The 24,564-nt window shown below is 42.0% G+C and overlaps 2 protein-coding genes across 3 annotated transcripts; one reads left to right on the top strand and one right to left on the bottom strand.

Annotated features, from left to right (window-relative positions):
- Nucleotides 1-1,214: 1,214 nt before the first annotated feature.
- Nucleotides 1,215-18,923, bottom strand: LOC119383047 (transmembrane protein 184C). 2 transcript variants are annotated; one of them, XM_037651025.2, is made up of 9 exons: nt 18,354-18,923; nt 16,652-16,688; nt 16,357-16,562; nt 15,301-15,375; nt 15,124-15,217; nt 14,823-14,935; nt 11,613-11,712; nt 9,887-10,155; nt 1,215-2,931 (listed from the first exon to the last, which is right to left on the bottom strand). In XM_037651025.2, the coding sequence occupies exons 1-8, from the start codon at nt 18,605-18,607 to the stop codon at nt 9,922-9,924; spliced, it is 1,113 nt and encodes a 370-aa protein (XP_037506953.1). In that variant the 5' UTR covers nt 18,608-18,923; the 3' UTR covers nt 1,215-2,931; nt 9,887-9,921. The 2 variants fall into 2 exon arrangements, with proteins under 2 accessions (XP_037506953.1, XP_037506952.1); XM_037651024.2 differs by having other exon boundaries at nt 9,981-10,155.
- Nucleotides 18,924-19,266: 343 nt separating this feature from the next.
- On the top strand, nt 19,267-23,156 carry LOC119383045 (GDP-Man:Man(3)GlcNAc(2)-PP-Dol alpha-1,2-mannosyltransferase). The gene is made up of 4 exons (XM_037651023.2): nt 19,267-19,475; nt 19,545-19,760; nt 20,062-21,002; nt 22,441-23,156. The coding sequence occupies exons 2-4, from the start codon at nt 19,555-19,557 to the stop codon at nt 22,719-22,721; spliced, it is 1,428 nt and encodes a 475-aa protein (XP_037506951.1). The 5' UTR covers nt 19,267-19,475; nt 19,545-19,554; the 3' UTR covers nt 22,722-23,156.
- The last annotated feature ends 1,408 nt before the right edge of the window (nt 23,157-24,564 follow it).

Genomic DNA, 24,564 nt, shown 5'->3' with positions numbered 1-24,564 from the left:
ATTTCGGACAAAGGCAGCTTTTAGGTGCAAGTCCCTGCACGTTAAAAATTTACCGATTATCATCTCCAGCACAATAATAAAACGAAAATGCAGGTGTAAAGGAAGAGGGGGACGGGACAGAGTATTTAGTGATATAAAAAACAAGTGTGCTGGAAACTAACAAATGTGCTGCATACATTATTTGTAAGCCATCCTGTCTTCAACTTATGAAATGCTTGTGCAGCATGAAAGCGGCCTAAATATAAAATAGAAGGCCCTTCCTTTTGCGGAACACACGCTATGAGAAAGTGAAAGCTCACACGCATGAACGGGGTACCGACTCCAATTTTTGAAGCTGACTAACCCGCCATACAAATCTCCTGTATACAGAGATGGCTTTGAGGAAAGCCTGATGCTCAGGAAATGCTGATATTTTATTTTTACATTAAAGTCAGTTTTCACGTGGCATGCCTAGTGACATCAACACTAGCGCGACGTTGGGCTACAGCATCAATTGTGGTGACTTCACGCACCAGTATGGCTAGTTATGACGATGTCAGGTACCAAAATATGCAAAATGGCCGCTTGTGTGTCATTAACAGAGCGCAGCGGCCATGGCTTCGTTGGCGACGCACAACAAATTTTCGTGTCGGTATACCCTGAACACCTATGTAACAGCTACTCCTTGGAACGTCCGTGACTGGTCTGGAGATGCACATGTGCATCCAAACTGGTCGTGGAATATGGCTGAGAATGGCACATGAGTGTTTCTCGGTTTAATGCAGAGTGTTCTAAAAATAATAAGAAAAGAAGACTGAAGAGAGGTGGGATTCGTCATGTTGAGACAACGTGCTTCCTGTCCTCGGGCACTTGAGAGAACGCAAGGCAGCTATGCCATTTGTGGACGCCGCCTGAAGCACAGGGGGAGAGTGTTGTCTCCAGCAGTGAAGCTCACCTCATGAAGGCATAGTAGCAGAAAAATTCAATTTATTCGAACATGCCCAATAATGAACCAACCTGAAGCATTCCTTTGGTAATACGTCCCCTAGGTGGTGCCCTACAACTTCCAACGATTAACCAAAATTTGCAGTGGGGCGTGGTGAGGGGCCTGTAAGCAAAAACTAGGCCGCAGTTCCCGAATACAACACATGAGCTACGCAGAACTGATCAGAAACTGCGACTTTCTATGAGAACGTTGGACACTCTTAAATCACATATATAGACAGAGACTCCTATACCACAAAGATTGAATAATTTTATTTTCCACATTGAAGAAACGATTACGTGACAAGCATTCACACAAGTGTCTGAATAAGGCACTCCTTACAAATGTTTAGAACAGTAATGCCATATAAACAGCGTCATGGTCATTTTGGAATGACTAGAGATGCCAGCAATAAAATTAACAGATCACATTAGAAAGTGACGTCTTCGCGATTGCAAAAATGTACCAACAGAGCAGATCATAGTGGCCAGGACTGTTTTCCTAAGTAAAAGTCTGCTAAAAATATAACAGTAAAACATAACATAAATCATCCAACAAAATAAAACCAAGCAGGCTGTATACGGCCAGTGCTGCACACTGCACGAAGTTCGTTAGACGTACAGCTCAAACCAGCTGATGCTAATCACATAGGGTGCTTTGTTGCATGAACTTACAATGGTAAAAGAACAGCACGCACACAGTATAAGAGCATACCAGTGTTCATGTCGCTAGTATTTCATAAAAAGGGCTTTGGTGAACTGCAAGATAAACTGTATATTACCATCCCACTTGCACACATACAAACACTTTAGAATTGCTTAGAGAAACCTACAACAATATGTACAATAGCTGCACAATAATAACTGAGCAGAAACGAAGAAATAGATCGGAACCTAGCAGCACTATACTTGCGGACAACTTTTCTTGGAAATGAAGGGAAGGCTACAGAGCCGAACTACGCGTGTGCTACCGCTGAAGAATATAGTCCCACAATTGCGTCCGTGTTTTCTACGTGAGAATAAAAAGAACATTACTTTATTTTCTACGGGGCGCTGTTTGAAAAGAGGGTCAGCGCGCACCAAGGAGGTATTTATATTTGTTTTGCTTTATGCAGTGTCATTTCGCGTTTTTGCACCTGTAAAAACGTCGCACCTTTTACGTGCACCTCACAGTCAAAATGGCGTCTTCGTCTTCAGGTGAGCGCTCGTCACCCTCCAGCTTTTCCGACGACTCGCCGAGGGAGTTTGTGACAAATTTCACTAACAAACAGCTGTCTAAGCCTGTGACGGCCGCTCGAATAAACAAATGGCCGTCACAGGAGATATCGAAGGTTCACTAACGAAGACTAAATTCGAAATGCGCGCCAACCGGACTACTTCGCGGAGCAGTACATGTGCAGTAGCTCCGCTCCCGTAGCCTTTCCTTCATTGCCAAGAAAAGTTGTCCGCGAGTATACATGTACTCGCAAAAACTCAATCAAATGCGAATGGCAACAAGAAAAAATAAAGATTAAAGCTGTGGTCATACTAAAGGCTAATCTCTTTAGATACAAGAAAATCTGCATGGCAGAAGAAGGCAGCAAGCTAACGCAGTTTCCTCAAGTGTTGGGTAGGCTTTATAAGAAAAAAAAAATGGGGGGGGGGGGGGCAGCTCTGACAGTGCGACCTATACCAGTATCCTCTCAGATGCTTCAAGCACAACCATCAAGACCATGGCAGGCAGCTGACAAATCCATCATTACACAATAACCAATCTCCGACTTTAGCAAAAAAAGGGCACCTAAGTCACGTGCGCGTTCGTAGAGCTGCCTGCAATGCTCAGATACCCACTCCGAGAAGGCCTGTCATTCAGGAAGTCGCCAGGTTCATTCACTGGAATGCAGGTGTCATCTGAAAAGCTTCCTAGGAGAAGCTTCCTCTCGCTGAAGTAGTCTGGCCTGCGTTGCACTGTATTCTTTACAGTGTTGCCTGAAAAACAGTACAGACAAATGCAGTGAAATCGACTGGCTGCATTAACCTATGTTCTGCTTTTACAGATGGGTATAAAGTTTATTGGAAAAAGTAGAAGTACAACACAACATGTTAAGGAAATAGCTCACACAAGAACAGTTTTATCTCAACAAAATATTATGCCTGGAGATTACATACATATGCTATATTCAGTTCAGGGACTAAAAAGCCTGCTCATATTTCATATTTTTTATAAAGAAACATAAGATCAAGCGCTGTAGAAAACTTGGCAAAAGCTGCTCCCTAAATGAAGACAGTAATGTTCCAAAGGTACTGTGCAATACAAGCTGACTACATTCCTTCACGAGGTAACTTGTTTTGTTTACCTTCCTAAACAACCATTAATGGCTATCATTCCGAGTGTTTTGTCTCTCTGTTATACTGTGTGTGCTGTGGGTTCTGCACACCACAAAAGGAACAAACAAATAGCATGATGATGTGACCGTGACTGAAACTCAACATGCTCAATTAATAAGCAATTAATGAACTATTAATACTGGCTCATTCGACCCCATGGTATAGATGTAAAAGGTATTGGTTCGACAATAGGGGACAAACGGTGGAACCATGGATACTAATATTTAGACATATACAAGAATTTGTCGTTAAGCTTTCTTTGCACAATGCTCCTCATCAAAGCACTTCAGAGAGCTGGTGGTGAGACTTGTACACTATTGCTACATTCAAGGGAAAAAACAATTGCACCAATGTTGACATAACAACAGGCTCCACAAAGATGCTATAATACAAAATCTCAGTAACTTTCAGCCTCAAGAAATGTGGGCACATGGTCCTTACACCAACACGGTTATCCCACGTCTGTTCAGCCTTGTTTTATAAACAAATCCAAAACTTGAAACCTGCCAGAATGGTGTCATTTTGACATAACTTCAACCTCAAATTGTAAGCGCTTTCATTTTAAAGATGTTCCGTTCATGAACTTTGAAAATGATGTTGATAAGGGAGGCCACCACCTCACACGCATCTTTCCACAAAAACCCTTTGCATAATCAGTGACGAAGAAGCCAAACTGTTGCTCCCAAGTCACCTTTACTGGTAACCTACAGCTACTTGCCAGGAAGTGCGCTGCTCCGCCTAGTGATAAGTCACTTGGTGAGAGGTAGGACAATGTGGTGTCTTGCTTCTCTCAACTGCATCCCTGATTTGGCTGTAACCAACTTGAGAACAAAGACTATGTTCGCTGAATTTGTTTTCTCTTTTGCCTTGACGTTATGTTTTATTTAAGTTCATTATCTTCTACTGCTAGCTGCAATGCTGAAGCCACTGGTAAGTTGACACCAGGCAGTCATGGCCACTAGGATAAGTTTGTCTGGCTAACTTACCCAAAAATGAAAAAACATTGTTCCTCTGCTTATAGTAAGGGAACCTTGAGTAAGATATCAACATGAAGAAACTGATGAAAGGAGAGTTGACTGACAGGGTGATATGAGAGGAGCCAAAACCACTGACACCGTACAGAAATGAGGTAGAGCTGGCAGAAGAAGAGGAGGAACTCCATGCATGCTTGGAAGAAGAGCAACCAACCAGTTGATTAAAATTTTAAGTTTTAATAAAACTTTCACTAGGACACCTCGCCTTATGTGAAGTATTAGTTACTAGTTTTCTTATCTTCATGTTTCCATCTTCCACTGAACTCCTACCTTATTTGTTACTATTTTTAAATTTAAATTTTTTCATGTTCATGCAGGGCTGACAAACTGCTACTACACGCTATCATACTAGATTTCACCAAAGCTATGCATAGTGGCTGCTTTATAAAAGCAGCTTTCAGTACAAATTATGTCACCTTACAATGTCGTGTGGTTTACTCGTGAGAGATGTTGCTACTATAGAGGGCTGTGATAGCTTAGAGTCACAAACGTTGGCTTGAGACACAACTGGCCTGTAAACAGAGAAATTCTTTGGATAGTGAACACAGTCACGAAGACTAAGCACAACTATGATGACTTCTCATAGTACGTTTCTTGGTGGCAGTGTAAGACTGTGTGCCCTTTCTTCTTTTCTTTCTTTTTTGATAGCGTGAAGGTTTCTGCCAGCAAGTTTGTTAATGAAGTCAAATTATTTAAGCTTGGGGTGTGTCCAGATAAGATCGAACACGCAGTCCCGGTCACCATTCATGATTTTGATGAAACTTACTGTAGGTCTAGGCATTACATCCAGAACAATGGTTTTGAAGTTAGTTTCTCGAAAAAAAAATTTTGTTTGCCTGAAAAAAAATATATATATATTTCGGCCGCAAAAAACACTTTTCCGCTAATTTCGCGATTTCTGAAATTTGAGCGCGCCTAGGGAGAAAACAGTGCACTTCTTGGTCACAATATTTATTCCCCTCAAAGAACAAGTGATATACAATCTTATGAGTATTATTTCTCTTGCTTGTCGAAGCACTTTTGAAGAAAAAATCACAAACTTGGCAAATCGTGCAAAATACCTGTACTTCAGAAATTTACTGCTGCAAACAAATAAAAGTGAGGATAATAAATATCGGTACATATTAACTTTGATACTTTCGCTCCCTTTTAAAATAGTTTTCGTGGTTTTATCGTGCTCTGTTTCACTCGATAATTGGGCTGAAACGTAAGTGATTTACCTAAAACGCCGAATTTTGAAAACAGTTTTCTCAAAAAGGCCATTTTTAATGTTTTTAAAAATCGCTCTGATTGAAGTCAAGGACGTCATCTACCATTCAGCATAAAAAAAACATTTCATTATTTTGGTTGCTAACAAGTTATAAGGCGTCAAATGTGACCAAGTCAGCCTAGCGGCCACGTCGTTCGTTATGTGCTGAAACTCTGATAAAAATTGTCGAAAGTACTTGTACGTGACATAATCACAAATCAGCAGCTCCACACCAACAAATGCGCAGCCAGGTGTCATGGTTCAGCAAGCTTTGTCTTGCTATCAGCCGCTTGACAAAACCGCAGAGGCGGTCGCTCGATGCTGCAGCCGCTCACATTACATGAGTGCCGCTTCAACTGCGGATGAGTGCCGCCTGCGCGCCAAACTATGCTCAGAGGACGAACGAGAGAAGGAATACATCACTGTGAAAGTTAAAGGCTGTTAAGTGCCAACAAATTTTATAATATACAATGAAAACTCTGCCGGCAACTTTCGCAGTGAGCGCCTTTAGTACAGCACGTATGTATTTTCTTTTTTCCCTGCTGTAATGCCCGTAGCCGCAATATAATGTGCTAAATGCTCGGCTTGCGTTGAATATTATATCTGCAGACGCACAACAATACAGTACTGTAAAAGCGGTGCTTTAATAAAGCAAAGGACTTGGGCACACTTCTTTTCACAGCCGGCTGACACAAGTGTTGCACGAGATGGAGAACAACTGCAGTTTCAGTAGTTCGACCATCGGAAGCACGTATGACAGCTTTCTTTAGATGTCAATGGCTTGCTTTTGTGTCATATATTGCTGATAGAGTGAACCTAATCATCTTTAGGCCATCAGAAGAGAGGAAGCAACACATGAGCGCACTACTGGAGGTGGTCACTGCAAAATTGCCGGCAGAGATATCATTGTATAATATGGCTTTTGTTGGCACTTAACAGCCTTTAACTTTCACAGTGATGCATTCCTTCTCTCTTTCGTCCTCTGAGCGTAGTTTGGCGCGCAAGTGGCGCTCATCCGCAATCGAAGCGGCACTCGTATAATGTGAGCGCCCGCAGCATCGAGCGGCCGCTGCTGCGGGTTTGTCAAGCGGCTGACAGCAAGACAAAGCTTGCTAAACCATGACAGCTGGCTGCGCATTTGTTGGTATGGAGCTGCTGATTTGTGATTATGTCACGTACAAGTATTTTTGACAATTTATATTCGAGTTTCAGCACATAACGAACGACGCGGCCGCTAGGCTGACTTGGTCACATTTGACACCTTATAACTTGTTAGCAACCAAAATAATGCAACATTTTTTTATGCAGACTGGTAGATGACGTCCTTCACTTCAATCACAGCGATTTAAAAAAAAATAAAAATGGCCTTTTTGAGAAACTATTTTCAAAGTTCAGTGTTTTTGGTGAATCACGTTTCAGCCCAATTATCGAGTAAAACGGAGCGCGGTAAAACCACGAAAACTATTTTAAAGAGAGCGAAGGTATCAAAGTGAATATATACCAATTTTTATTATCCTCACTTTTATTTGTTTGCAGCAATAAATTCCTGAAATATGGGTATTTTGCGCGATTTGCCAAGTTTGTGATTTTTTTTCTTCAAAAGTGCTTCGACAAGCAAGAGAAATAATAGACTCATAAGATTGTATATCACTTGTTTTTTGAGGGGAATAAATATTGTGACCAAGAAGTGCACCGTTTTCTCCGTAGGTGCGCTCAAAATTCAGAAATCGCGAAATTGGCGGAAAAGTGTTTTTTACAGCCAAAATTTATATATATTTTTTTCAGGTGAACAAAATTTTTTTTCGCGAAACTAATTTTGAAACCATTGTTCTGGATGTAATGCCTAGACCTACAGTAAATTTCATCAAAATCTGGAATGGTGACCGGGACCTCGTGTTCGATCTTATCTGGACACACCCCCTTGTATGATGCTTTCTCTATCTATCAGCTTCCAGATACTGAACCACAGAATTTGCTGCAGGTACACTTGGGCATTTTAAGCCCAGTCAAGGAAATGATTATGTTTCAGGATCATTACAAAAACACTATAATTCTTTCTTTCCTTTTTGTTTTATCAAGAAATTTATTCTTGGTGACAAACCAGCAATAAAATTTACCAAGACCTAGATTGCCATTTTAAGAAGTAAAGCTAAAATAATGCCTCTGTGGACACTAATTACCTGTTATGCTGTTAACATGGTGATTTATGGAAGTCAAATAGGAGGCACTGATGTTAGCAAAAGCTACAGATATGTTAACTTTTCTCAGCATGCTGGTAGGCTGGCATGGTAGCTGAATATATGCCGCCCCAAGACAGTCTTCCACTTCACAGCTTCAGTGTCACACGTGAGCTGGCACTTGCATGCACAAGTGCTAAAGAATTGAGGCAGGTATGAAGGATGATTAGTGCTATAGTTATCCAAACTAAGCCGTTCAGAATATCGTCTCCAGCTCAACTTTATGGTTGTCCATAAAGTTGATGGAGCATAAATAATCAAAGTAAAACAGGACATAATTTTTGGAGAAGTTCTGTGAATCTGTGGAATGGTTCTCCCTATATGAGTTTTGCACAAGTGAAGGTTACTTTCTCCCATCGCTACAGCAACCTTGCATCACGTGCAATAAGATGTATGTACATCAAATGAAGCCAAGCAAGTCCGATAAAGCTGATACTAATTAAATTGTGTTCATTTCTGTATGAATTTCTTCGAAAGAATTATGAAGATTAAGGCAGGAAGAATGCTGCCTCATCCTTAGTCAAAGTAGTGAGCATGTTAAAATATACAGACTGATTTATACACTAGCGCACACTGGTAGTTGGTAGCTGCTGGTAACTATGCATAACATTGGCTGTTTGTCACAAGTACAGCACATATTGCTTAGCTGAACAATATCTTTACAAAATTAGGTACAGGACTTATGAAGAGGTGTAGATGTTTACAAGCACGTCCTGTGAATCCGATGTGGCATCAGTGGTACTGCTATGCAACGTCAATCTTCTACAGTGAAAATAAGTTGCGAAATTTGACTTCATACAACAATGTTCATACAAAGATCAGTTTGTGTATATGTGCACTGCAATGACAAGCTTTTGGAGAGCAATTTCATGGTGTCTGATTTTTACAGTGAAGATCCATCATGGTATCCTGTCCGTCTGCTTTGCATGTGTCAGAATCACTCCTCGCTGGTCCTTGTATTTCTTTCTTGGCGGTGCATCACCCAGGTTGCACAATGCAGCCATAACTGGCAACATGGTGAATGAAGTTAAGTAACATTGGAAACTCTTCTGTCTACCTGTCTACAATGTCTGCCCGAAGAAAGTTACTGGATCTCCCCTAACTTCTTTTTTTCGCTGCAGGCACATGCTGTAAGGCAAACAGCATCAAGTATGTTTGCAGACAACGCAGTTACGACGAGGGTTTTTTTTTTTCGGTTTTTTTTTGTTACTCTAGCCAAGGCCACTATTTCCAACTAGCATGTTTACTTATCCCCGAGACAATCTTAATTTCAGTCCTACAGTTCAGAGAAAACTGAGAGCAATGTCCACTACACCTCTTACTGCTGTGCTGACTTCTTTCACTGAGGTGTGCCTGCTTTTGGAAGTCAATGCCACTTTTGAGAGTTGCTTTCTCGTGTCGGTGCTGGTTACAGACTTACACAGTGAGCAGGCTTGGCTAGTATGTAATGTGAGCTTTCTCTATGTGTCTGTGATGCTATGTCACTGAATCACTACATGGACTGTCAGTCAGTAATTACAGCTTTAGCATCGTCTTAAATTCTGCCCCCTCCCCTTTTTTCATACCACATGACCAATTCGTATAAAAGATATATTCACCCATAACTGAAACGCACAAGTAAGCTCAAGTAAGTTTTCAAGTTCAGAGGTGCCTTTCCCATGTCCATGTTTAGCCATTTCTTAGTTACACATCTATACTCATGATTTTATCATTGTATCTTCAACTTATTTGCACTATGTCAGGTGCGGGTAGGACATATAGAGGAAAACTGCTGCCATTAAAGATGTTACTGCGGAGCTCCCGAAAGGTAGCATGCGCTTAACTTAGATCAAGCGAACACAACAGCCGGGTTGTTCCCTCCCTTAATGAAGCTGGTATTCACTGCAGCATCAGAGTTTCAACAAGCTGGGGACCGCAGAGCCAAGTCCACGAGGACAGCGAGAAAGGGGAGAGACAGAACAGCTTCAGCCTGAGGCCTGTGGTGTGTCGCATGCCCCAATCCCAGCTAGATCAAAGCACACAGTAGCCTGCCTTACCGCCATGGCTAGCACGGCCTTTCATACATCCTGTGTCAGGTCAGAGGTCCCGCGCGGCCATGAATGAGAGGCAGCAGGGAGTAGCCCGCCTTACCGACATGTCTAATATGGTCAGACACGTCCTGCGTCACGTCGGACACGTCCCACATGGCCATGAACGACAGGCAGCAGGGGATGGGCCGTGCATGTGGGTCCACGTATGGGACGTGCGAGAAGGCAAAGTAGTGGGCAACCGCGGCCACAAACATCTCTATGCAGATCAGGAAGTCCTGAAGAGAGATGCAAAAAAGAGTTTCTTACTATTCTTGGTAGCCCTCACCAGCTGCTCATGATGTATCTATGAAAGCAGCACCACATGAATCCTCAGTAAATTTCACTATTTTACTCCTACCGATTCATTAGATTCTATCATGCACATTTTCCCCCAAAGAATGGTCCAAACGTTGCCTGCACATTGAAGTCACATAGAACATCCTAGTGTCACAGCCAAGATCGTTGCCACTGTCATCACAAGATGGCGATAGAACATGTATCAATGAAAAAGAATAAGTAGTGCATTAACTGGAAGTAGTAAAGATGAAAGACACAGTGCTTGTAGTCTTTGCTATATCCTGCTGTTGTGCTCTTTGTTCCGCTTCGTTATGCACCAATCAGCCCAGTTAAGTACCCTCCTGTAGGTTGGTAGTGACAACATGCCACTGTCATTTAAAACCCTAACTTAGTAGAGAAGCTGTTTTACAAGACAAAATGGCAGCAACTTAACTGTTATGTGCTAGCGATATACATGTCACTGGTTGGCTGACAAAGTGGTTAGGCACAATATTAATGAGAACTAACAGACAATAACACCAAGGAAAGTATAGGGGGTGTTATCTGTAGTATTTAGAATATAAATGTGAAGAAAGTAAAGTGGACGAAAAGATAACTTGCCGCCGGCAGGGACCGAACCTGTGATCTTCGAATAACACAACCGATGCTCTACCACTGAGCTACGGCGGCTGTCATCCTCCCGTTCACTTTGTGGGGTATATATCTGGATTTAAACCTAGGAGTGTTAGTCAGCGTTATGTTAGTCAGGAAGTTATCTTTTCGTCCACTTTACTTTCTTCACATTTATATTCTAAATACTACAGATAACGCACCCTATGCTTTCCTTGGCGTTATTGTCTGTTAGTTCTCATTAATATTGTGTCTAACAAAGATAAACGAGCCCTTAAGAATCATCTCCTTTCCTTCAAAGTGGTTAGGGCATGTTATGGTCCCATTTGATATGGTTGCATGTTCATTCATTTAAGGAATGCGTAATATCAAAAATAGATGACAAACATGATCACACGTTGTGGTTCAATCATATCAGTCAACAATGGGCTGACAGAGACAACAAATATGTGCAAATCACCTTCAACAATGTGCAGGTAATGTTATACATACGTATATATATTCTCCTGACTGCAAAAAACTGGAGGCATGCTATATTTCTTACGTTAACACTATGAGGTACATATAAGATTTGGGCTTACATTATTTTCTCACTTTGGGATCATAAAAACTGAGTTTGCATTAGGCAAATTCGCTGGTGTGAATAAGCTCAAAATATCAGCTTGGGGCACCACCATTTTTCCTCCCTTTAAGACATAGATGGTCACTAAATATACATTTTCACCAAGATCAAAGACAGGAAATACTGCCCTACATAGTTACTTAGGTGAAAGGGAACAGTGCTTACCTGAAGACCTCTGTTCACATCACCAGCAGTTCCTTTCTCACTAAAGAAAGAGGGGGACACTAAGCCCGTGTATATCAACAGTGAGATGATCACCGATTGGCTGAAAAATTAGAGAACTGTTTTTAATCATACGCATAGAGAATTAAAAAAAAAAGTGTCAATACTAACTGCCTCTGTTTCAGTCAGAGGGACAAAAATGATAGATGAAGGACAGATGTTGGAAGACTGACTTAAATGTTGAGTTGGATATTCTGCACTGGAGGATGTAGTAAGGCCAAAAAGCAGACGAAAAAGAAGATGCAAAGATAATTCGATTATTTCAGTGAAACACGTTGTATTCTATGCATGTTACGCTTTTTAACTCCCAAGCTGCAAAACTCGAAAATCTAGCATTAGGGGGGTTACAAAGAAAGACTGAAGCTTTTCTATTTACAGCACCATAGCCAATTAAACATGCATAAACGTGCATAAATTTTACCAGCTACCCAATATTCCAGAAGCTGGTACCACCCTACAAAGGTTACAGGCTTTTCATGCAGGACAAGGGTATTTAAGCATTAATTTTTCATACCTATGGTTTCCAAATGGAACATGTTACCTGTAAACATTGTTAATTTCCAAATGGTCTCAACATTTCTTTCTGGACTTGCACATAGACAACAATTCCTTTACATTGCTTGTATCTGTCAAGCTATTAGGATGGTTATTCTTTTCGGTTAGAAGGACTGACAATTACGCAAGTTGGTACGGATTCATACTGCTGCACTTCACAGCAACACAATGCTATTGAGTGTCTGGTTTATTGTTAGTGCTTGGTCAAAATGCCCACTCCTGCTTAAAGCCTAGTAACAAGGCTGGCAGTACTTGATAAATAAATAAATAAATAAATAAATAAATAAATAAATAAATAAATAAATAAATAAATAAATAAATAAATAAATAACAACCATGATCATTGGTACAGCTACAAGCAGCACGTGAATATAATGGGGAGTTCCTGTTAAGGTGAATGTCATGGGACTTTTAAAACCTTAGTCATTCCTGGAGTCACCAAACAGAGGTGAACTGAATCTAAATGAAGCTATAGAGATTGCTTTGAACTCTTTTTGTATAAGAGAATTTATGTTAAAGTTTATAAAGAAAAGTCAGTTTCAAAGAAGTGCACCAAAACATTTTAACATTGTTTTTGTGTTTGAATGTGACAGCAATAATTGTGATCAGCCTTGGAAAATTTACCTCACGCGTCAACATTGTTTTTTCAGGTTTGTGCAATCTGAATGACAAAGCATAATGCATCCTAATGAAATCTTTATCACACCAAATTTTCAGCTGCATTGCAATGCATACACCCAGCAGCACAATAAGTTGGGACACACGACAGGCAGCCGAAATATGATAAAACTGCACCACCACGCCTCCTGACATTCAGCATCTGGTGTTGCGACATTGCAGCGTGCGTCCTCTCACGGGTGCAGCCATGTCTTTTTACTCGGTTGCGGAGGACTAGCTGATTATATGACATTTGGCAGTTGGGGCTGCTTTCTTTATTCAATCCATCATGCGCTTAAGTTTGACAGGGGTGCAATGAAAGTAAAGCGTACACTGCTCGCTTCACCCTGGTTAAAGAGATAACATACCTTGTCTCAGTGATAAACAGGTGCCACATACAGCGTCAGGTCCCTTTGCATTTTCTTTTGAAACGTCCCGTGTGATAGTGAAATGCAAACAAGGGCACCAAAAACGAGGAGGTGTTGCGCCGAAGAAATTGTTCACTTTATCAACATCCAGTGAAATGAGACGGGCAGGTCACTTTGCACATGCAACGAAATAGGCAAGTAGATGAGTCAAAAATAGTGTGAGAAGATATCAGCGTGGTCATAGGTTGCCTGTGAAAGAACAAAAATGAAAGCAACTTAGGCAGAAGGATATGTTATCTCTTTAACAAGCGCCAAGCAAGCACCGTACGCTTCACCCCCATTGTGCTCCTGTTGAACAGAGTGCACGACGGATTGAAGAAAGAAAGCGACCCCAACCGCCAAACGCTACTGGTAATCAACCGGTCTGCAGCAGGCGAATAAAAGGCCATTGCTGCGAGCGTGAAAGGATGTGCACGTGCACTGCGATGTCTCATCACCAGACGCTCAAAGTCGGAAGGTGCAATGATGCAGTTTTATCTGATTTCGGCTGCCTGATGCGTTTCCAGACTTATCTTGCTCCCTGTTGTACATCACAGGTAGCATAAACCATTCCAAGTACAGTAAAACCTCGGTGATAAGACCACGGCTCGTACGAATTTTGGGGCGATACGAATTTTTCTGTGGTCCCGGCCAAGGCCCATTAGCCTGCAATGTATTGGAGTACGGTTGTTGCGAGCCGATTTGCACCCCGCGACGTTTGATACGAACGTACGCTAGTGCACAGGTACGAACAGGTGCGGCCCGCGCGCTGTGCGACCATCAACGGTGCCTCGTTGCCTTCGAGAAAGTGCACGCGAATATTGGAGGCCTTTAGGCGCCTTCGCGTTTGAGTTACAGATGACGTTGACACGCGCTTTTTTTTCGACGCGTGCTCCTGTGCTCGAGGCAGCAGCGTCTTTGTACTGTGTTAACACGTGCCTCCTACGTCGATGCAAGCCATGTCCCCGCAAACAGACGTTATATGAAACAAGACGGAAACTTGGGCTGCGAGTCCGCCATGCAGTCCCATTAAAGGTGGACGAAGACCCCAAGAGACGAAGCGGACGGTCTTGGCGAAGGAGCTTGGCCTTCATCTATCATGTGCAAAGCGCTTCTTAAGTCACTTTCGCTGCAGTACTTTGGTGTCATGCAGAAAAGCAAGCGTAGTAAGATTAGGAAGGGGCTACTAGCGGTCACGGGGCACAACACATCTGGTTCATTAATTACACACGCGCGCATGCACCTTATATACGAGTACAAGTATGATCGTTGTCGTTTGACAACTTCACTGGCAATCATTCAGAGCTGTTCATGACGTCGCTGTGGCCCTGAGAAACGCTGAATCAAAACGTAAGCCAACTTTCTTTTGTCGCATACTAATTTTTCATGTTTTCTGGTGATACGAATTTCGGATGATACGAATATTTTTGGTAACCCCACGAGATTCGTATCACCGAGGTTTCACTGTATTGCTAGATATTAAACTAGCTTTATTATGGAAAAATATCATTGAATACGACAAAGCGTTACTTACAAGAAAGAAAAGAACACTACAGCTTTGATGCACAGGAATTTCGGTATTGGAGACATTGGTGTCAGTTCATTCCTGTAGGCCTTGTAAAACAAGACTAAGCTGTACATAGCGACCTGGGGAAAAGCAGTGTGTACATGTTGGAACAAGGATACCAGCAAAATGCAACCCACATTATCAACAAGGAACAATAGAAATGAGAAAACAGGATGCGGATGATGCACACAGTAAGTAATTCATAGCAACTGATAAAAAATCGTAGGACACATGCAATGTTTAAAAAAAATATATATCTTGTGCTTACAAACTGTGATATGTTGTTTATAACCACTATATATGGGTATGAATATCCGAGATCAAACTTTCCTTCTCCATATTTCCCAAACATTTCAGTAATTCTGAAAAAAAAAAAATCAAGAAGGACAGTGCAATGCATCTGTTAAGTCAGTCAAAATATTTTTGAAGAAGGCTGAGAACTCACAGTGCCAGTGCTGTCGTGATTGGTCGGATTACAGTGTATTGAAGAATACCATGTCGACAGGAACTTATGAAGCGCCTAAAACAAAATAACACAAACTCTGGCTGAACAGACATGTATTCATATACGTTAGTTGTTCTGTAAACGCCACAATTTACAATTAACTATCCAAACTAATTAGACCGACTCTTATTTGCACATAGTAGCTACATCAAACAAGAGTGTACCAAGAACCTAAAGCTCAGCTTTTACAGCAGCTTTAAAAAAAAATTCCTGAAGAGGGGCATCCTTTGATAAACAGGTTGAAATCACATTCGCTTGGTGGCACATGCAAGCTAGCACAAAAGTAGTTCAAACAATCAATACTTGCTGCAGCATCTCAGTGCTCAGCATGCACTCGCTGCTGAGATTTGCAGCCACTGTGGTTGCAATCTAGAAGGTGTACAATCTACAAACACTAGTGTGTTTAGATTTCGATGAACACAATAGAAATCCAGGGTTGGTTTGAACAAATCAATGTACCCACTTGTGGATTTTTTTTTTACAGTTGAAATGCTTTGTGGAGGTAACATAAAATATCTGCACAGAAGGCCATTGTTGAGTAACAACACAGTGAAAGGATCAAGTTTTTTGTTTCCATCCCTCGATGACATACTGCAAGGTGGTTAGCTATAAATGTGAGAAGCCGTTTATTAGAGCAGGGATATTTGCACAATAGCGAGATGCGTGATGATATCGGTGCTAGGGTGCCAAAATTAATGAGAAACTGCACCCATCATACCTCAGGTATTACATTCAAGAAAGTATAGCATATGCAGTATTGTACTTTTGGTGCACGATGAAGAACCCAAAGTGGTAAAAGATAAATGTGTAGCCCTTCGCTACCATGTTCCTAACGGCCCATTGTGCAATTTCAGGATGTTGAGACCCCATTACTTAATCTAATTCCGTCATTCGATCAGCTTAAAGACACCAATCACAAGCTAGTCATGAAGACAAATTTATCTCTAATTTTTGCAAAACGTAGAATAGATGCAACACGTGAAGAGGAAAACTTACAAGCCCCCTGGGCAGGGCCGTAGAAAGCAGAGTGGAAAAATGTGCTTCACAGATGGCCTGTGCTCATCCATAGACAGTTCCATCTCCAGCTCTCGGTGCAGAAAGTTCAACAGGAACACCATGAAGTTGTATATCACATAAGCCTCATAGCACTCCCTAATTGTGTCAAGGTATATTCCAGTCTTTGGCCATGTGAGGGCAAGCCACTGCAACAGAGAAAAAAAAAAACAAAAACAGTAAATTAAATGACAAATCACAGAGCTTCCAACTGTTCCTTAGTAGTGACTGTACTTACGCAGTTGAGCGAATAGATTGGTACCATCCATAGGATCCTGCAAGCAAAAAAAAAAAAACCAACACCATGAAAACTAATAAATTCACTGCACAGCTGGCTCTTATATATTTTTTTCTGCAATAATAAAACACAAATGAAGCAAGGTTAAGCAAGATGTCTCTCCACTTTAGCTACACTGGTAAATTCTTGATGTTTCTCTGTCATGCACCAATTTTTGTCAGATTTTTTAGGTACACAGCGTAAAATTTACTAGGCAAACATATGCTGAAAGTATTTTTAGGCTGATAATGTATTTTATAAATGCAATGCAATCTCTCGTTATTTCATGCTAATGATGACCAATTTAAAGTAGGTGATTCACACATTAAAACAGTAGGTGATTCACACATCGCTTCTACTTGAAGAAACTCTAATTTATAGTCCAAGGACACTTCAAATGCTAGTAATAATGATGGCTGCCTTCTTCACTATGAGTAATCACTCCATTCACAGGTTATATAAGTATTGCTTCACAGTTAAAAGCATCGCGTGTGCTAATGCCATCACTGTTATTGCCCTTGCTGCTGGTGGCAATATATCACATGTCCTATGCAAATGACCAATTTGTTTTTGCCATGCTTTTCAGAAGGCTAATGATCCACAATGTTGAATTAAAACGCCAACAGCCAATTGAAAGAAAGAAAAGATGCGCTGCATCGATCTACTTGTATACATATACCCAAATCTCACATCTCCTGAGTTGCAGTCTTTTAAGAAAAGTCGGCGCACTGGATTGGTTAGATGTATATATCGAGTTTTGTTTTTGTCACCTTAGCATCTTGAAAGAACACACAATAGTACCCCTGCCTGTTCATTGCTATTACAATCCCAGCCTCCCTTTGTTCGATCGCTATACCCGCAAGGGTGGCTCATACCCACTACAGCGGATTGTCAAAGTGTCAGATAGAATTGCTGCAGATGATTAATTCCAAAGCCTTTCACCATACACTAAGCATTATTTTATTCATTGATGGTAAAGGTCAGTACATAAATGCTGCTAAGCAAACAAGCAGCCGCCATAATGGAGACAAGTCCCCTGGTTGAAGCATTGGCTCCTGCAACATTCCTCGTTCAACCACTGTACAAGTATTTGCACAGCTGTCCCACAAAGCACTCAACTCCATGTTTGCCGCTTTCCTGCGCATCTGTTGCGTTCGCTCGCAAGCTCTCTAGCAGATGTTTGATATCCTGTGAAATGATGCAAATGAACTCCCTTTTCGGGGAGTTACAATTGGCTTGAGCAGCGAGGTATCTATAGAAATATGGCAAGAACTTAAACTAGAAGGAAATTTTACGATAGTATGAATTAACCAGAATTATTTTTCCATTATGCATAACTTAAAAGCTTCGGTAATTAAAAAAATATTTTTAAAGTTGATTATGATAAGTATTTAACGATAGTAGCACATACTTTTCTCTTAATATTGTAGTACGCAGGGCCGATTAATGTTTAGTTAGCGAGGAATTGATGCCCCTGAAGTTTTATTTATATCCCAAGAGCCCAGCGAAACGTTCAGTTGAATTCGCCATACCTTGAAGTGCGACATTTGTTGCTCAGGCAGAATGTAGAACGGAGTGCTGAGAAACCACGAATATGTCGGAAACACAGTATCGCGGCGCACATTGATCAAATACATCGAACAGGAAACGGGTGTGCACCTACCGAATTATGTGCTTCTGAAGGTGTGGCTTCGTGTAGTTTAGTATGTGCTGGATTATTTCCCAGAAAGTTATGGGAAGAGTCAAGAGAACAAAAACGCCACTGCTAAACCAGGCCTGAACGTCTGCACTGGCACCTTTGTTCATAAGCTGGACGCTGATAAGTGGCACCACAACAAGGATCACAAGCCCGTAGGCCAGGGCTACGACGAACTGTATCCACAGTTTCCATCTTGAGAGACACCAGGAAAAGGGCATGGCGTTATCGGCGTTCTTTTCTTACGTCTTGCACAATAAAAACGAACTAGTATCGCTAAATAGAAGTGAGTGGTCGGAATGACGCATAACTGGCAACACCACCCAAATGCGACGACGCAGTCACCCGTTAGCTCGCTGCCTGCAATCCACAGACCACGTACGGCACTCTTTTGTTCGCACTACAGGGACAATTTATCGCACGAACCATTACTAACAGTTACAGACGGATACTGCAGGCAGCAGCGGCACTGCGAGACCTAAAACAAAAGAACACAGAAGTCACGGAACTTGCGGCATACACAGCTGTAAGCCACCGCCATTACGTCACTCTGCGTGTGCTGCATGGTAGAGAGATGTGGGCGACGGCAAGTGGAGTCATAGCACTGATAATGAATCCAATTTTGTCAAAGACACAATTTTCAAGTATACGCTGCACCAAAAGCCACACCTGAATGTAAAGTGTTGCCTAAGATGATTATCAAATACGTTAACAACACTGCAACTTTGCACAATGTTAGTTTCGCACCACGCTGGCGCTCTCCTTGAAGCGAAACAAGCGAAGCGCGAACATTCCTCCTGCTGCTCTCCCTCTCTCCCCTCTCTAAGAAGGCATTGCTCTCACCCATACCACTGCCCTCACCTTCTCCGTTATCGCTGACGCGTATTCAATCGTGATTCTGCTTTCGGGTCTAGCACCGGGTCTTCAGCCACTTATCGCATCTTGGGTATTTATACGCACACGCTGTAGACACCGAACGCACCCTTGTTCGGCGTGAATTCTAATGGCAGATTTTGCCTGTTGTGTATACTATAACTAAAGCTTTCTCATCTTTACTGAGAGATCCTGCGTGTCAGGGCGCGCTACGTGGTGAGTTTGAAATTGTTTTGCCGGCGTGATTGCATGTCACGTTGACGTGTCAACCTGTTGATCTTCCAGAGTGCGCACCATGTTGTTCCTGCTCATCACTTTCTTCATCCTGTGCCTCCCCTTGGCTCTTCCGTTGCTGTGGCTGCGAGTAAGAACAGTCGAACGCACTAGTCGCCGAAGGTTCGGAGATGCAACGCAAACATGGGGGTTCTTTCACCCCTACGCCAATGCCTGCGGAGGTGGAGAGAAGGTGCTTTGGTCTACAGTTCGAGCGATCCAAGAAAAGTAAGCGTATTTCGATTGTCAAGTTTGTTTATTTTTCTTAATTGTTTCCTCCCTCCGATATCGTGAAGTATACAAATATCAGGAGAGAACACAGGCACAGGCATATCACTGTTAATTAGATGTTAACTTGCGTAAAGAAGTGCTGAAACATTTCCGTGTGGCTGAGGCTGTACCAGCACGGGGATTGTTTTGTGCATTTCAAGGATGAAACGGGGCACTATGCTTTGTACTCCTGTTAAGCCAAAAACATCTTTTTTTCGTAATGTCGACTTCGAGCCTTATTTCATTTATTTTTTTGCAGGTACCCAAGCCATCACTGCATTGTGTATACAGGTGACCATGGTGTTTCCGGAGACCAGATAATAGAAAAAGCCCAAAAGCGTTTCAATGTCAAGCTTGAAAAGTCCACGCTTCACTTTGTGTTTCTCCGCAGCCGTTCACTAGTTGAAGCACGCCTGTATCCAGTATTCACTATATTGGGTCAGAGCCTCGGATCAATGATACTGGGCCTAGAAGCCATCCTCAGCTTTGTTCCTACCATATTCATCGACAGCACGGGCTACGCGTTTACAATGCCCATATTCAAATTCCTTGGCGGTTGCAAGGTAATGTGCTACACACATTATCCAACCATCAGCACCGACATGTTGAGCTCTGTTGAAAGGAGAGTGCAGGCTCACAACAACAGGGGACTCATCTCGAGGAGCGCAGTTCTTACACCCATCAAGCTGCTCTACTACCGCATATTTGCCAGGCTATATGCGTACTGTGGTTGGTGTGCGGACCTTGTGATGGTGAATTCCAGCTGGACAAAGGGACACATCCTCGAGCTCTGGCAGCTGCCAGTGCGAACTGTCTTGGTGTATCCCCCGTGCAGCGTTGAAGAGTTCAAAGCGTTGCCCATTAGTGAAAAAGACAGTGCGTCGAGTGCTGAATTCAGGGTGCTTTCCTTGTCACAGTTCCGTCCGGAAAAGGACCACGAGTTGCAGCTAAAAGTGCTGGTTGAGCTCAAGGAGCAGTTGCCCGAATCCGAGTTTTCCAAGATTAGGTTGGTGATGATCGGTGGCTGCAGGAACCAGGAAGATGAGCAACGGGTCGTTAGTCTCAAGCGCCTTGCTGCAGAGATGGGAGTTGAGGACTATGTGGAGTTCAAGCTGAACGTTCCCTTTACAGACTTAATCTCTGAAATGAAGAGAGCATCTGCAGCCATACACAGCATGTGGAATGAGCACTTTGGAATGTGTAAGTCTGTTTACAAACCAGATATGCTATACTTCTCACTGAATGTTTGTAGTTTTTGCCCCGGCATGAAACATTGATGTACAGCTCCTGTTAAGTCAAATAATGAAGCCATACCTATAGCAGCCTAACTTTAACAAATCAGTCTCTAAGAAGCAAACATTGAGCGCTTTCGAAGGATTATGTAATAAGCTAGCACATTCAAGGCACTTCAAAGAGAAGTCTCCAGCCCCTTTAGCAGAAGCAGTGAGGTACTTAAAGCATTGGTTTAAAGAAGAAAGTGCCTGTGAACTTTGTTTCTGTAGAAATAGATGTAAGATTGGTTTTCAGCTTAGTATTGGTGGGGTTAGTGGCTTGTATCTCTGGAAGGATGATGCAATAAGCTAACACATTCAAGGCACTTCAAAGAGAAGTCTCCAGCCCCTTCGGCAGAAGAAATAAGGTGCTTAAGGCATTGGTTTAAAGATGAAAGCAGCTTAGTATTGACTTTGTGAAGTTATTTGGAGTATGTCTGTTCAACCGAATTTGAAAGAAACTTCTGTGTTCACTATTGCTTTTTGCAGTGCAATAGAATTGTTTAATCTGAATTTTCCTATAATGACACTCAACCTATTGCTTATGTGTTCAGAAAAATATAACGAAACATGGGTGTATGTAGACCTCGGCATTCATTCGTGACGCCAATCGCTGTGGAGATGGTACTTTGGCTTCACAAACTATTCTTTACTGAATGTCTGGATAGTTATGTCAACAGCTTTTATTGAACACTGCAGACAAAATAAGTTCAGTATTGTTGTAAAACTTTAGTAATTACAAAGTAGCAGTAAGCACAAAATCAGTTAAAGTTTGAATGAAAATGCAAGTTATGCTTTCAGCTCTGCTTGTTTTGATTTCTCTTGCAGCTTATAATTCTTGCTTCATGCGATGCTTGGTACATTATAATCTCATTAAACAGAATCAGAAGGGGGCAAAAAATATGTTCCATTTAACGGGAGTTTCTTTTATACTGAGAAAGGCATGTAGCAAAGCAGCACTTACTGTGGCTAATACACATGCATTGAATGTGTACTAATTTTTCTTGCTTGAGTCCTTTCAACCACTTTTTAGGCATAGCATTCTTCACAGAAAGCAGGTGCTAAAAGATTTTTCATTGCTAATCGTGCTTCTTGAAGGATCTCGACATTGCCAGCATCTTGATTTACAGAGCGACACGAAGCTTGTGAGAAGATTGTGATTCCGATGAACAAAGTTGATAGAAAACCAACTAAATTAGAGGCTGCTTTCCAGTTTAAATGGGAGTTCTCTTTAAGCGATCTCCATGTACTAAGATTCTGCTGTGGAGCAATATGAAGTTTTATTCTGAACAGCACATGTAATTTTAGTGTATATGCATTCACGGTTTTTATTTATTTATTTTTTATTATTCTTGTTCAAATTTCAGGCGTAGTTGAGTGCATGGCTGCAGGCCTTCTCATGGTGGCTCACAATTCCGGAGGGCCCAAAATGGACATAGTGACCGATTACAACAGCAAGCGCACTGGATTTCTAGCGGACAGCGTTTCCAGCTACACGGCCGCCTTCAAAACCATTCTGGAAATGGCGCCTGATGAGAGAAGACAGACCAGAGAAAATGCTAGGCTTTCATCGGAGAGATTTTCAGACGAAGTTTTCAGAGAAGCTTTTGTGTCGGCTGTTGAGCCTCTGGCTTCAAAATTAAATTAATGACTGCTGCACATCATCACTTATTATGTTTGATATAAGCAATCGACAGCCAATAAACACCTTAATCTGCGAAAAAGAAAGTGTGTGCAACTAGCAAGTGCGCACCATGTTGGTGCAATCATACATTGCAGCCCACCTACAGGAGCCATTGGATGGCACGAAGAAAAGTGCACTTTTCCCTTTCCTTCGTTTTCCTGTTACTCTCCCCAAACTGCGATGTGTGCTCCCTTTCAACCGCACTTGGAGAGGGAAAAGGTATTTGTCTCTCTGTGAGTACAAACCCGTCTTGATACGTAGTAAAAAGGATAAGAAAGTGCTCCTAAAAGAGGCTTGCTTTCTGGTGTGGCTGGAGGATTTGGACAGATATCTGCTGACCCACAAGTGAACAACTTCTTCACCTGATGTACTGGGCAAATTAGGTTAGAGGTAAGCCTGTCCCTAGTTTGTATTTTGATTGGAATATTTCTCCACATCCGTTCATTGTTTATTGCTATTGTAGCAATAAATTGTTGTATGGTAGATGTTGCCGGTTGCCTTATTTCACCGAACTCGCTGTATCTGCAATTATCTGTGCTAGACTTTAGGGACGTTAAAACATACGAAACAACTGATGTGCGACTAGATCTAGAACTCGCCTATGGCCCCAGCCACACACAGAGCAATACCTCCCAACTTAATGGTAATTTTGAGTTTGGTTAGCTATGGGCTTGTAAGTACTTGCTTGTGTTTCTGAGTGATTTTAAGAGTTCATGAGTCTTAGTGAATCAGCCTATGATCCCCCGAGTCTTGGTGATCTGCAAGTCTCGGTGCTTAAAGGGGTTCTGACACCTTCTTTCAAAGGAGAGTTTACTCTGCCGTACAAATCTCCTGTATGCAGAGATGACTCCGGGCAAATGTGAAGCTCAGCAAACGCTGATATTTTATTTTGACATTAAGGTCAATTTTTACATGGCGCACCTAGCGACATCAAAACTATCTTGATGTCAGAATACAGTACCGATTCTCGTGACCTCATGCAGCAGTCTGGCTAGTTGTGATAACGTCAGGTACCAAAACTTCCAAGGTGGCCGCTTGTGCATCATCAAAACATTCAAAACGGCTGCTTGTGCGTCACCAATGGAGCCATGATGTGGAGCGGCCGTGGGAACGTCGCTCTGTATTGTGCGAACACGTGACAAAAAACTCATACCGCGTTGTGACGTTAGGGTACAGTAGGAACTGAAACTAGCATTTAAAAACATACTGCAGTTACTTTTTCAGGGTGCACTTGCACTTAGCACTACATTTTCTAGGCTTTTGAGGGCCTGGCTTTTCATTTGGCACAAAAAAAAAACGACAAATGAAAATTTTTGTGTCAGTACCCCTTTGCGGGTGTGAGTCTAAGTTGGTTTGCTTTTTCAGTCTGAGACAGCCTGACTGGATGTTATTTCTTGTGAGTGCGAGTCTAAATGAGCTGCATATTCAGTTGGGTTTGTTGATTATTCATTTTACACGGGAACAGTGCAGAAATTGGATGAAGATGAGCACGAATGATGCACATCACTGGTTGTCTTCTTTGTGCCTCTCTGCAATGGATTTGTGCGCTGTTCCCCTGTAAGCTGAATGAGCCAAACTGTATGTGGTCTTAGACAGTGTCAAATTCTGGCAAAACTTACGTTCAGTCTATAAGTCTGAATGCAAGTTAGGCGGACTGAATATTGTTTGAGCAAGTCTGAGAGACCTTTAACCTAAGAACATTTACTCAAGTCTGAGTGAGCTTCATCAATGTTGCAAATTCATGTTTGGTACATCGCACAATGTAAGCTTGGGTGCACAGCATAATGTGCTTTCGTGGAATGATGTA

The sequence above is a fragment of the Rhipicephalus sanguineus genome, chromosome 2, assembly GCF_013339695.2.
Source record: "Rhipicephalus sanguineus isolate Rsan-2018 chromosome 2, BIME_Rsan_1.4, whole genome shotgun sequence".
NCBI classification, from domain to species: domain Eukaryota; kingdom Metazoa; phylum Arthropoda; class Arachnida; order Ixodida; family Ixodidae; genus Rhipicephalus; species Rhipicephalus sanguineus.
Note: the sequence above shows the minus strand (reverse complement) of the source record. Positions and strands in the feature narration are given on the sequence as shown.